The following is a 13,813-nucleotide window of genomic DNA, read 5'->3' on the forward strand; positions in this document are numbered from 1 at the left end:
AATTTGTAAAATATGTTTCTTCTTCAAACTTTGAGCTCAGCTTCTGTTTTGTTTTATGGTTGACAGAATTTACATTGGCTTTTTACTGAACTATCTGAATACTACCACATGTAGAAACAATGAGAACCAGTCCAGTAACTGATAAAAGCTGTGCATTCAAATGTTTTTCAATTTCATTTACTGTTTATATGACACACACATCTCAGTTCTTTAACTGTACGTCAGACTGAATGGAAAAAGAAGAACAAACTCCTGCCTGCTGCCCCATTTGTATTCCCTCTCTGAGAGGTTCTTCCTTTCAATCATCCATGAAATATGGACTGCAATATAGTCTGGTGATGGTATCAGGTAGTGCTTTGTTCTCCTTCCCTTCACCCTCCTGTAGATGCATAGCTTGTAAGGCAGGCTGTCAGGAGGGCATTTGCTCTAAAGGGCAAACTGGCTGAGGATCCGAGCTGGGGTTCCAAAGTAATTATTTGTGTGTAAATCTGAGGCCTTTCAGGCAGAGCAAGGAAACAGTATGCCACAACTTATTAGATGCCTGGAAAAGGCATCCACATGGAGGGAACAAATTTAAAGAGAGACTGCACACGGATAAACTATGCTTCCTCTCCAGTGATCTGATCTCAACATGTAATTTTAATAGTTGTACAAAGTAACCCAACACCCTGTTGTTCCCTGTATTTGGATACGGTGCAAAATTTGAAAATCTGCCTTACGCTAGACACCCATGAGCCACAAATATTTCATCCATTTGATATATATATAAAATGAGCTCAAAATTCATCATGCTACAACCATGTGAAGTAAAAACATGCAGACAATATCTATCTATCTATCTATCTATCTATCTATCTATCTATCTATCTATCTATCTATCTATCTATCTATCTATCTATATTTCTTCACTGCCCATCTCATGTTTCAGAGGTACAAACATAATACATACTTTCATTAGATTCAAATATTTTATATTTGGTGCATATAGAGATTGATGATGATGATGATGATGATGATGATGATGATAATGAGCCATCATGTCATTGTTAACTCTTAGCAACTACACAGATAGACCTTCTCCAACCTTTGGGTCTTCCAACAGTACACCCATCACTGTTGTAACTGAGTCCATCCACTTTGCTGCTAGGCATCCTTTTTTTCTCTTTACTTCCATGTTTCCCAGCACTATAAACTACTCAAGAGAACTAGGTCTTCACATAATGTGTCCAAAGTATGAGAGTTTGAGCCTGGTTATTTATGCCTCAAGTGAGAACACTGGATTCATTTGTTCTAGGATCCATTTTGTTTGTTTTCTTTCTCATGAGTCTTCTCCAACACCAACATTCAAAAGTGTAAATGCTCTATCTTGCTTCTTCAAAGTCCAACTTTGCTTCCATAGAGTATCACAAGGGAAACTACTGCTTGCATGAATCTGCATGATTTGTTGGTATAGAGACACCATGGCTTCTGAATATCTTCCCAATGCTTTTGTGGCTACTCTACCAAGTGCTAATCCATGGTTTATTTCTTGACAGCTGGTTCCTTTACTGTTGATAGTCAATTCTAAAAAGCAGAAGTTACCTGTCATGTTCACTGTTTCAATGTACACTGTACATCGTAATGTTTCACATGCCATGGTGCTGACACACGTTTCTGTTAGGGAGGGAGCTGCTGTGAAACCTTGTACCAAGCTCTGTATCTATGTTCATTTCAATGGAAGGTGTTTGGGTTATGTTCTCTGTTCAAGGACCTTTCCCACAGACCATCAGAAGCCGTTAAGAGCACCTGGGATTGTGAACTTGGGAAGATTCTACGGGGGGAGGGATCTCATTTGCACCGAGGGTTTTTAGTTTGCGTTTGGCGCGCTTTTATCATTCTCAGCTTTCTTTGTGATCCTGCATACTATTCTTTAATAAATCAGATATCTCTGAATTCCTGCTCATGAGTCTGATAGTGTTTTAGAATAGGCATTCATTACACTATCCAGCACTTCAATAACTTCATTGTCAGTTTTAAGGCTGGTTGCTATACCTGTTGTCATTAGGTTGGTCTTCTTTACATTGAATCTTTTCTCGTTTTTTCACTCTTCTTGACTTTCATTACTAGAGCTTGAAGATCATTTACATTTTCACATATCAGAGTACAGAAGTGTATCAGTATAGTGCAAATTATTGATGTTTCTTCCTCTAATTTTAAAACCATGCTCATCTTCTTCCAAAACAGTTTCCTCAATATATATTCAGCATATTGATTAAATAAATATGGGGAAAATATACAGCCTTGTCTCCCTCCTTTGCTCACCCAGAGACAGTCCTTTTCACCCTGTTCTGTCTGGACTGTGGTTTCCTGACTCTATGTATGTAGATTGTATGTAGAATGACCTTTTTTAATCTGTTGCCTGCAATGTGACTGTTTTCTTTTAGAGCTGGAGGTGCATTTTGATTTGCAAGGATGGCAATTGACCCAGAGAAACAACGACAGTGGAGGCTTTCATGCTTTTTACTATATACAGTGAAAACTATTTACAACAGGTATATTCAACATGAGCCAAACTTTTACCCAGCTTCAGGTTTCCCCTTAAATCTCTCTCCCAGAGACTATTCCCTTGTAGCTCTCCTGCTAAGCACTTCACTTCCGCTGTCCCCCATTTCTGGGATCATCAGAAGAGTAAAAAGAAAGAAATGTGCTAGATTTACAGCTAATGTTCTCAGCACTGCTTGTCCTCTTTCTTTCTTGGAGCTGCTCAATCACCTCCTTTATTGGGGGAAGAACCTCTCTTAGGGTCTTCTGCCCAGTCCTTCCACAGAGATCAGGGCTTCGCCAGTGACAGCTGTCTCCCTCCTTCCTGTCTTAGGTCTTGCGTGAAGATGCCAGTCATAGCCAGTCGATTCCTTCCTTCCCGTCTTGGGTGTACATGCTGTCTCTCTGTGACTTCTCTTCTTCCAGGGAAGTTACCCATGGACTCTTCTCCCATTCTGACTGGGAACCGACAACTGCTCTTCACACTCACATAACTTTACTCTCCAACTTTACTCTCCAGCCACTCCATTTTAGAGTCTTTTCTCTCCTCTCCTTCTCTCTCAAATTTTGGGTCAGACCGGCAGCATGTTCCCCAGCAACTGAGGAGATGGGTGTCCCCTGCAGGGCTCTAGTCCCCAACATCTTTATACAAGGCTGGACCAATGGGACTTCTGTCTCTACATCTCCACACACCAGTCCTGGTTACAGCCAAGCAAGCTCATCAACCCTCATGACAGCACAGCTGCACTTCAAGGCTAGAATTAAGCTTCTTCTTCCCTTTTCTCTATTTGCTGACTCACACCAGCATAACTGCAACCATACCAGGACATTAAAACCCATATGCCATATTGTATATTGTTCTTCAGATTTGCTAGCATAGCTTGCTTAGAGCCTTTACTGTTTCTTCTTCTGTTGTTTGCCATATATCTGTAGATGTTCCATGAATTCCTGTAGACTTCCAACTTGGTAATAATTGGAGTGCTAATCTAACTTCATATTCTACTTAGAATATCTTCTAAGGTATTTTGGATGTTGACATCTCCACTATACAGAATCTCAGTATACTATTTCCATCTTTTAAAATCTTTGAATAAGTTATTATCTGTCTATTGGCATATTTTAGCATATCAATTTGAGGTTGGAACCTGCTTCTGAGTTTGGAGATCTTTTGGAAAATGATCCTTGTTTTTACATGTTTGTTTTACATGCCTTGACAGATCTGAAAGTCTTTGTTAAGTTCTTTCCTGAGATATTTGTCTTTCTTGGCTTTGGTTCCTTTTCTCTTCTTGACAATTTCCACTGTCAGTTCTGATACCCAGTTTGCTTTCTTCTGTTTCTTGGTCTCAGTTCTTTTCATATTCATCCTTAACAACTTCTTTAAGTTCATTCAATAATTCCTCTGGTTCTCTATCAGTGAGGTTCAGGACTTCAAAGCGATTCCTGATGTTCTGCTTGAAAATGGTGTATATATGGTCAAGATCATATTGTGGGAACTGGCTGGTTTTCTTCTTCACCTTTAGCTTGACTTGAAACTTGCACATAAGCAGTTTGTTGCACCGTCAGTTGCTAGCCACGTCTTTACTGTTTCAACTGAGCTCTTCTACCTCCTTATCCAATGATATAGTAAATTTGATTTCTATCTACTCCATCTGGCAATATTCATGTATACAGACGTTGTTTTGGTTGTTGGAAGACTATGTTAGCAATGAAAAGATAATTGGATTGGCAGAAATTTGTAAGTCGTTTTTCTGCCTCATTCTGGTTTCCTAGGCCAAACAGTCCAAATATGCTTTTCTCCTTAGTATTTCCAACTCTGGCATTCCAGTCTCTAACCAACTGCTTGCATGTTCTGTCTATTTCAAACTGGACTTGATCATAAAACTTGTCAAAGATCTTTTCTTCAACATCAGTGGTTGGAACATAAACTTGGATAATGAAGTATAATTGAAATTATTTGATCATTGATTGAATTGTACCCAAGTACTGTATTTCTTATATCCTTCTTATGAAAGAAAAGCCACTCCTTTTTTGGTTGTCCTGAGCAGTAAACAATATGATCTTCTGACTGAAAGCATCCATTTCCAGACCATCTCAATTCACTGATGCCTAAGATGTCAATTTGTAGTCGTGTCATTTCATATTTCACTGTGTTGAGCTTTCCCATGTTCATACTTCTTACGTTCCATGTTCCTACTGTAATTCAGTTGTTGCAACTTTCAGGTTTTCTTTTCCTGTATGGCAACATCAGCCCACTAGTTGTCCCAAAGTCTTTACCCTAGCCACATTATACACACCATTAACACTCCAAAGGGGCCTCAGCTCTTCATCTATCGCATATTAAGTGCCATCCAGCCAGAGGGCCCTATCATCTGGCATTATATCTTCAATCACTTTATACTGTCTATCCTTGTGGTTTTCTTGGTAAAAATACAGGAGTGGTTTATCACTGCATTCTTCTATGCAGTATAAAATAATATCTTGGCCATTATTACTACAGTGATTATCCTCTACTGGCATCTTTTACACTGCTGCTGCCCAACATAGGTGCCTGCTTGCTTTAGCTGGACAGCTGGGATGACCTTCACGCCTTGGGTGCCACTACTGGGATTATATATTCTTGGTGTACAATCCAGCATTCTTTGCTTATCCCTCCCAGAAACACCCCACTACCAAGTTAGTACAGCAAAACCTGAGGGGGGGGGCATACAGAGATTGTATGCCAATTCTACAAAATTATATCTAAATATCTCATACAACATACCTCAGTCAAAACTAGAACAACCTCCAGAGACCAATCTTCATCACTCACTTGATGAATTGGAATAGCTCTGCCAAATCTTGAAAAGGTAGGATGCCCATAAGAATTCTAGTACACATACTGAGGTCTGCTACTTTTTTCATATTATTCTGTCTAAAATGAATTAAGGAAGCTTGACGTGAGAGGGAACAGCAGAAACCAGTGTTACTTTTATCCAATCACTAAGTTAACAACAGAAAATAATTTTTGCTACAAAATAATTTTTTATTTCCTTTGTCATGCAACTTCTGTATGCCACTTCTCTCTACAGTTCTCTGACCATCCCTTTGTAGACAACCAAATGTAGCATGGCTGGCTGGGTACATGTTGCCAAAATGGATGTCAATGGTCTCATGAAATAGCTGGAATTTTTCCAGATAATTACATAGCGATGAGCAGATCTCCAAATGGTGCTCATGAGTGACAAACCTTCTGAAAAAAGCTTCAGTATAAAGCACAAAATTATGAGAATCACTTTTGTGGTGGAAGCCACTCCCCACCTGACTTTTCATCTCTGCTTCTACAGAAATATCTTCCAACTGCACTGGAAGGTAAGTTTGCCATTAGTCAGTGATCCTGCTGTTAAGGGCAACCAGTAATAGGTATAGTAGCATATATAAAAGTGATAAATCATTTTATTTACACTGTTTTCTTCCATGAAAGAAACAGAGAAAATATATTTTTGGGCAAGTAACTTCCATCATTCATCCATCAACCAAGATACAACTGTTTCTTAAATATCCAACAAAATCAGCTCCAAGCAACAAATACTTTGAATTAGGTATCAATAATCTAAATGTGTCTTAGGTAGCAAATTATCTGTAAAAATGCCCTTTACTAAAAATTCTTTAACCTTATTGAAATAAATAATGGCTCTGACCTACCAAACACATATGAGAAAGAGCCATAGTTTCATTTAAGTCAGGCATTTTCACACACACTTTTCAAAAGGGTAGTGTTATATTTATAGCATACACAAAAAGGATGGTTTGATGCAAGATAATACTATTTCATATTTATAAAAAATGCTAACTAATGTAAAATGCTGAAATGGCAAAGAAGATCCAAGAAATCACACAAAGGGATGCACAATTTTCTTCTAATAACAATTCACCTCCAATGCTCACTAAAGGGAAGCTGGGAAAATTCTTTCCTCAACCTTATTCCATCAAATAAACATCAGCTGACAGAAAAGCCCCAAAGAACCAGCTTTTGTGTAAATGAAAGCAAAAAGCTGGTATCTGCTTAGAAAGGTTCAGATATTGCTTAACTGCTTTCATTTGAGAACTGCAGGACAACGTAAGGCTTTAGCTTATGTATGTAGGTATATAATTTCTAAATAAGATTTATTAATGGCACTTCCAGTAAATTGGCATTACGTTCAATGTTTAGGACTCCTCTCTTTATTGTGGATACAATAACATCATTCAGTGGGTACCATCACTGAATGCATGGGGAAGTTTTGGTATTATGGTAAGTTCATGTTTCCTAACCAGTAGTTTTATAACTTATCTGTTGGCAAGGGAAGTTATTATGTTAAATTCAAAACCATATATTCCGCAAATGATGAATGTGAAAAAAGTTGTCCCATCATAGAGGAAGATCTGATATACTGAATCCAGTTATAAAACAATGTTGAACTTGGAAGAACAAAAGATTCATGACTGGTCTGTAAATGATCCTTCCTAAAGGAACTATGCAGTTCCTACTTCAGATATTTCCTGGAAAGATTTCTGAATAACCCTCGTGCCGCTTTTGAAGAATTTTACAGATGTTGTGGAAAAACTGCCCTCTAAAGAAGGAACCAAAGAGTTCGGAGCTAGATGCAATAAAGTATATTTTATTGGCATGCACAGCTTCAGTGATCACTGGCCTCCTTGGCAAAGGAATGCAAAAGAGTCCTGAAGCCCCAAAATGATACATACGGAATACAAAAGCAACATAAATTATAACATGACCTTTTTACAGCTGGAATGCAGAATCAGATAAGAACATGCAGTGACCTTAGTAAGTACAGACTGACCCGGCGCTTCTAAATTCTACTTTTCTAAAGAGACCCCAAGCTTGCCCTTTCTACTGATACTGGCACCCTCTAACATAAACAATGTCCTTTACTGTGCCCATATATTGACTCTTTTCACACCAAGGAAAAGACAATGACCTGGTTTTGTTATCTGTCTCCTTCCCTCCAGGGTCATCAGGCAGTTTCAATTTGCCTGCTCCTTCTGTTATACAAAGCACAATCCCTCACAGCAATCATGTTTATAAGGATCAATATATTATTTATCTACCACCTAGAATATCCACTTTTCAGGAACCTTGATTCTTTTTTCAGAGAAAGGTAACATAAATAGACATCTAAACCAAAATTTATACAGATTCTAAGCTGCTTCAAACCCAAAAATGAATAAAGCTAGGAGAAAGAGTTTGAAAGCATTCATCACTCAATATTTTTCTCAAATATAACTCTACTGTGGAAATACCTTTTGATATATTCAGGGCTACACTTTCATATTTTCTAATGAAGTGAATGAAGCATACTTCCTTCCCTCAAGAAAAAATTCTGCAACTGGCACACTGCCACTGAAAAAACACTGCTCATATAGTAAGCCAAACCACCTTTGAGACCTCAAGCGGAATATCCCCAGCTGATCTTTGTGGACATATTGGATGGTATTGATGATATTTCATGTTCTTGAGTCCTAAGCATCTCGTTTTACAGACTATTGTTACAGACTCTTAAACTGAGCCCAGGACCTCAGAGGTAGCCTGTGCAGCATGTTCAGCAGGTATTATGTTGCATTATTTAGCCAACCACTTAAAAATCAGGAAGCTGTATTGTGTACCTTTTGTGGGTTCCAGACTATCTTCAGGAGTAGCCCCACATAGAGTTAATTACAATTATGTTAAATATATAACTTGCAGATGTTCATATACAGTCAGAACAAAACAGAACCACAAAAGATATCCAGGCTCTAAACTGTTAAGGATGTGAAAGGTTAAAACTAACATTTTGAGTTGAGTCTGGAAAGTAATTGGTAATCTCTATAGATCGTGCAGTGATAAGATCACAGTATTATGCTCAAGTCAGCAACATAATTCAAATACATTTCATCAAATGAAGCTTCCAGAGGCTCTTCTTTAGACTGGATTGTGGTAGTTTGAACAAGATGTAACAATAATATGGGTAACTGTGATCAAATCAGATATTCTCAGAAAAAGTTATAGTTGGCACTAAATAAAGTTGTGCAAATACTCTCTTTACTATCACTAATTATACAGGCACAATAAAAACAAAAAGCATTTTCAGCCTATGAACTCGATCTTTCAAATAGAGAAAGCCTTTTCAGACTAGGTTGAATCTCAATCCCTGAGATAAATTTTCTCCTAACCAACTATACCTTAATCTTACCTGTATTTAATTTCAGTTTGTTCACCTTTATTACCCATTATTGATCCTTCCTGGAGTTAGATGACAAACAATATTGTTGAGGCTCATCAGCATTCTAGTGGTACCTCATTGAAAAAGACTTCCTTGATTTCTCATGTGATATAAATACTGCATATTATAAAATAATTTTCTGAGACAATAAAAATAATCACTGTAACACTTCACAATAATCATTTAAAAATGTATTCTAATAATGAAACAAGAAGAAGAATGAGAGCCACTGAGATAATCTCTCAGAAAAGTAAATAGGTATCAACAAAAAAACCCATACATCTGCATGTAACTGCATGTATTAGGGACATGCAGATCTAACTGTAGGGAATCATTCTGTTCCTTCCTTAAGCTATTCCAATATGGCCATTCTGTACGTGATCAAGCTGTTTTCAGGAAACGAATCCTTCCTTTCTGGAAGTGGTGTTCCAAGCAAAAAAAAAAGTGTCTTTTGGGGCCAGACCACATGTGGCACATACACCTGAAGTATCACTTCAATTTCACTGCCCTCAGTTCCTCATTAAACAGGCTGACTTAATATGCAAAAGAGAAAAAAATGTTCCAGAATGTTATCATGTAGGCCATTTCAGTATTCCACAAATTAATCAGGACTTCAACAAAGTAACTGACTAAGGAGACAGGAAAATCACCAAGTGTATTTAGAAAACTATTTAAATCAATAAATCCTTATTAAAATAAGAATCTCCCACTGAAGCCAAAAAATCAGGAAAAATAAAAGAATCTGAATCCACTAGAACACTAGATATTTTAGGAGACCCACCAGCCTTGTAGAGATTCATATTAACACCCAGCCTAGAGATTACCAGAGGGGGACAAACAGGGCTACACAAAGTTTCTCCACTCTCAGGTCATCAATTCCACTCAAACAAAATATTAAATCTAGATAAGCTCTGCTGTATGTGTGGGATAAATTATTAATTACCGTATGTGCACGGTTGCTGTGGCAGACACTACTCAGCTGTTCCTGACTGAGCAGCCTTGGCATGAATATTGAAATCCTGAGGTTGAGAAGTCTAGGCCAGCTGAATACCATCCCCAAGGCAGGTCAAGCTAACTCAGGAAAAAATACTGTTAAGCAGTGGGATGGACAGTTCACAACAGAATCTCTGCATGGTCCTAGCAGAAGCATGCATTGAAATAAGATGGAGTATCTGGAAGCAACATTTTCATCCAGAATTAACTCCTGGATTAGAGAGAAACAACTGACCTGGCATTAAACAATAGAAGTTTTAGGCTAGACAGGATTACTTCCTTGTCATCTAACTTTCTTGCTCTGATTGCAATGTGAAAGAAGATGAAGCAAACCAGTGGCTGGCTTTTCTTCCCCCATGTAAAACCCAGGGAAAAGATTCTGCTAGATTCAGATTCTTTTGGTTTTCTTGATTTACCGACATCAATGGGAGATACTCATGTCAACCTGAGCCTAGAACAACTAGGGCCTTGTTCTGGGGCATTGCTAGTGAATGGTGATGGCTCCTTTGAATATGCTTCATCTCAAGGTCTTCAGGCTACAGCTACTAAGACAGTGTGCAGTAGATGTAGATTTATGACAACTGAATTTTCTGAGGCATAACTGGGACCTTGGGATAAATGCTCTTCCAATTAATAAAAATACATTCCCATTGCATTTTGTTGATTATACCTGTCCGTATCTATCATCCATTCTAGGTGGCATTAAGTACAATGCATTGATGGTACATTGAGACAAGGAAATGCACCAAGAGTTAGTGTAGACAAACAGTATGATTCTATAATACACGACATGCATTACAAAATAGCTATAATACACATCAACAAGAACTTCTACTGACTTATCTAAAACAAAAAAAAAGCCCATAATCTATTTTTTTAATCTTGCCCCAGGGAAATTTTGGCATTTTTCCCCTAAGCCTACCTTTAGTGTTTTATTAAATATTTATTAATAAATATATATTATTAATGCTTAATAATGTAATCCTTTTGTGTAAATTGCTTTATGAGATTCATCAAAAGAACAGTATGCATAGCCTACAGTAATTAGTTGTGGGCTGTCACAGCAATAAAAATACTGTTTCTCATATTGATCATGCAAAGCTGCCATCAGTGATGATATTGATTCAAATTCAGTGAACTGCTATGAAGTGGTTAGAATACTGAGCTAAAATTGGAAGATCCAGGCTTAAATCCCCATTAATTATGAACCTTATTTTGGGTCAGTCACTATACCCAATCGAGTTTACTTCACACAGTTATTGTGAACATTTAAAAAAAGGAAAAAAATCATGTACATCACTTTGATTTCCTGGAGGAAATGCAATGAACAGTAGGAAGAACAAGACACGGAGCAAGTTGCATACAAGACAAAGATGCAGATAATCTTCACCAGAGTAATAGCATCTCCTGTCTTGGACTGGTGCAATAATTTTTGCTAACACCCTGGAATCTAAGGCTAGTTCACACATAAATGGAAATTATATGGGAAATCTGTGGCTAAAAATAAATAAATACTAGATTTATTTATCATGATGTCCAAACTGGGATTTCTGGCTATATGCTTCAAAACAAACCAAGGATAAGATGCCAAAAACAACTTTGGCATCACATTTTGATTTATTAGTTAGGAATCTCAGTTCAGACACCACGGTAAACAAAACAAAGCTGCAGAGTTCCTTGGTTATTTTAATTGCTCCCAGTGCCATAAAGTGTCAATGGAAGCAAAAAAATGCTATTTGTAAATAATAAGCCAGAATCCAAAGCAATTTCACTTGTTAGATGTGAAACATGTAATGTTTATCCAGACATCCATGTTTTCTGGCTAAAATAAGTTTACGTGGTATGATTAACCCCCAAAATAAAGAGCTCCTCTGTAACCCCCACTGGTCTGACCAATTAATGCCTAAGCCTTCATTAAGTTTTAAGTGATTGGGAAGTTTCCAAACAAATACGACTGCATGTGAATATATTCACACAATAATTATCCCTAAAGGTAATAAGTAAAATATCTTTGCCTCCAAGATCATGAAATCTTCACTATTTTATACTGCGCTGAATACTTATGATGCGTTATCTGATCAGGTAAAAGCAATTCCCTTATGAGTGGATTACTTCTAAAAAAACTGCTTGGGAGAAAAATATTAGTAAAAGGCATCTGAAAGATAAGGTGAATAAAGACATGGAAATAAAGTAGATTAGGTAGATTAGAGTGCCACTATAAAACTCAAGAAGTTAACAATGAGACTGCTTTTCACATAATTAATCAGTTTTAGCAAAGCATCAAAAACCAGAAACATGTTTACTGTCCCAACAAGCAGCAACCACGCCAAGACGAGGAATAAGTGTCTAGTGTTTTATTACTGCTACATTAGACGGAAAATCCTAACAAACTGAAGAAGCGTGAGAAAACCCATACAGATAAACCCCAAAAGTCAAGGCGGGTCTGTTCTGTGTCTCTCTGAATGACAGCTCAAATTCTCGCTACTACGCATGCATTTTCCCCCCTGGATAGGGGCCCTCTCCTGCTCACCATCAGTGCTCATGACATTTACTATTGTTATTTTATTATTATTAAAAGGTTAGTAAATTTAAATTTTGTACCTGCAGTACAAAAGTTCTCTGCAATGAATTTATTTAGAAGTCATCTTTGAACTTTCACGACATGCAAGGAGAAAATGGAAAGAGCTGAACTGGGAAATCGTTACTGCAAGAATGCAAACAACAACAAAGAAACCACCACCAGAAAGGGGACTGGGAAATAAATTAATCTTCCTGATAATTTGTTTTACAGAAAATTATTTCACTCATGGGTATGCCACCTTCAACAGAGAGATCCATTCCCTACTTTTTAGAAACATAACAAATGTAGTGCATATTTTGTTTTCTTGACACATTTGGGTCTTGGTGTGACTTTTCCTTTTTCTGTCCTTAACATCTTATAAGATACACTTGTCCATAACTAGTTCAGCTTAACACTTAACATAATAAATATATTACATGTTTTATTGTATCATAATAAAGTGAGATTCCACAATTTCAAAATTTAACAAACTCCTTTAGAACACCGTATAACATAAAGGCTATAAACAAACAAATAAATTAAAAAGAGACAGAAACTATGCTGACTTCCTGTACTAATTTAGCCACTGTATACATACCTTAGCAGCCTACAAAAACTTCTTCCGTAGCTGAGCCTCTGGCTAGCTGCAGCAACGCTGGGTGGAAATGGAGGACGTGATGGGAAGTAAGCTAGTGCTGCAGAGAATATCAGAGCCACAATGCCAAATTCTATGGGATACAATTAAAGAAACCAGAGAAAGAAATGGATTATAATAAAATATAGATATATTGCCCCAAAATGTTCTCAATGTGCTTTAAAGTGCTATAGGAACAACAGAGAATGTGATCTGGAAAGTAGCTTACTAGATTCATGGAATGAGCATACAAATATTGTCTGATCGCAGTCCCCATTCCCTGTACTATCATTGTCAGCCTCATTATCTATTCCTCCCTTCAATAAACAATAGCAGTAACTGGCATTCACCTCAGAAATGCAGTAAAATAGCAAAGGGAGTCAAACTGGAGTCAAATACATGAGTTGTAGCTTAAATGGGACTATATATGTAAAGAATTAATAGCAAGCTAAAGCCACAAATTCAAACAACAGAAAATTAATTATAAGGGAATGAAGTGAGTGTGGAGGAAAAAACATTTCAGGGGAAAGGAAATAGAAGAAGAGTGTTCCCTGAATTTTTCCTCAAAGAACAATGCAGTTACATTATACAAATCAACACTGAGATAAATTCTAGTCATGGTTTTAAATATAAGGTTAAAGCTAAGCTGCAATGAGACTGTCTTACTCTAATATCAAATGTAAGAAAGGGGTGAGAAAGATATACCAGCCAGCAGAAATAAAACAGTACAATAAATCTTTGAACAATCTCTTGGTTTAGCGGACTTCAAATGCAAAAGATAAAATCTGCTATATGTGTTGTATATAAGTAAAATATACATTCTTAAAATCCTATTCCTGTTTTATGAATGCATAGGATATGTAAAAT

The 13,813-nt window shown here is 37.2% G+C and overlaps 1 protein-coding gene across 1 annotated transcript in view; it reads right to left on the minus strand.

Moving 5' to 3' along the window:
- The window catches only part of SLC49A4 (solute carrier family 49 member 4), a 107,278-nt gene that overhangs the window by 33,526 nt on the left and 59,939 nt on the right, over positions 1-13,813 (minus strand). Inside the window, exon 4 of the mRNA XM_063292458.1 lies at positions 12,911-13,040. Within this exon, the coding sequence (XP_063148528.1) occupies positions 12,911-13,040 (130 nt within the window). The remainder of the gene's footprint in view (positions 1-12,910; positions 13,041-13,813) is intronic.

Source organism: Candoia aspera, chromosome 1, assembly GCF_035149785.1.
Source record: "Candoia aspera isolate rCanAsp1 chromosome 1, rCanAsp1.hap2, whole genome shotgun sequence".
Classification (NCBI taxonomy): domain Eukaryota; kingdom Metazoa; phylum Chordata; class Lepidosauria; order Squamata; family Boidae; genus Candoia; species Candoia aspera.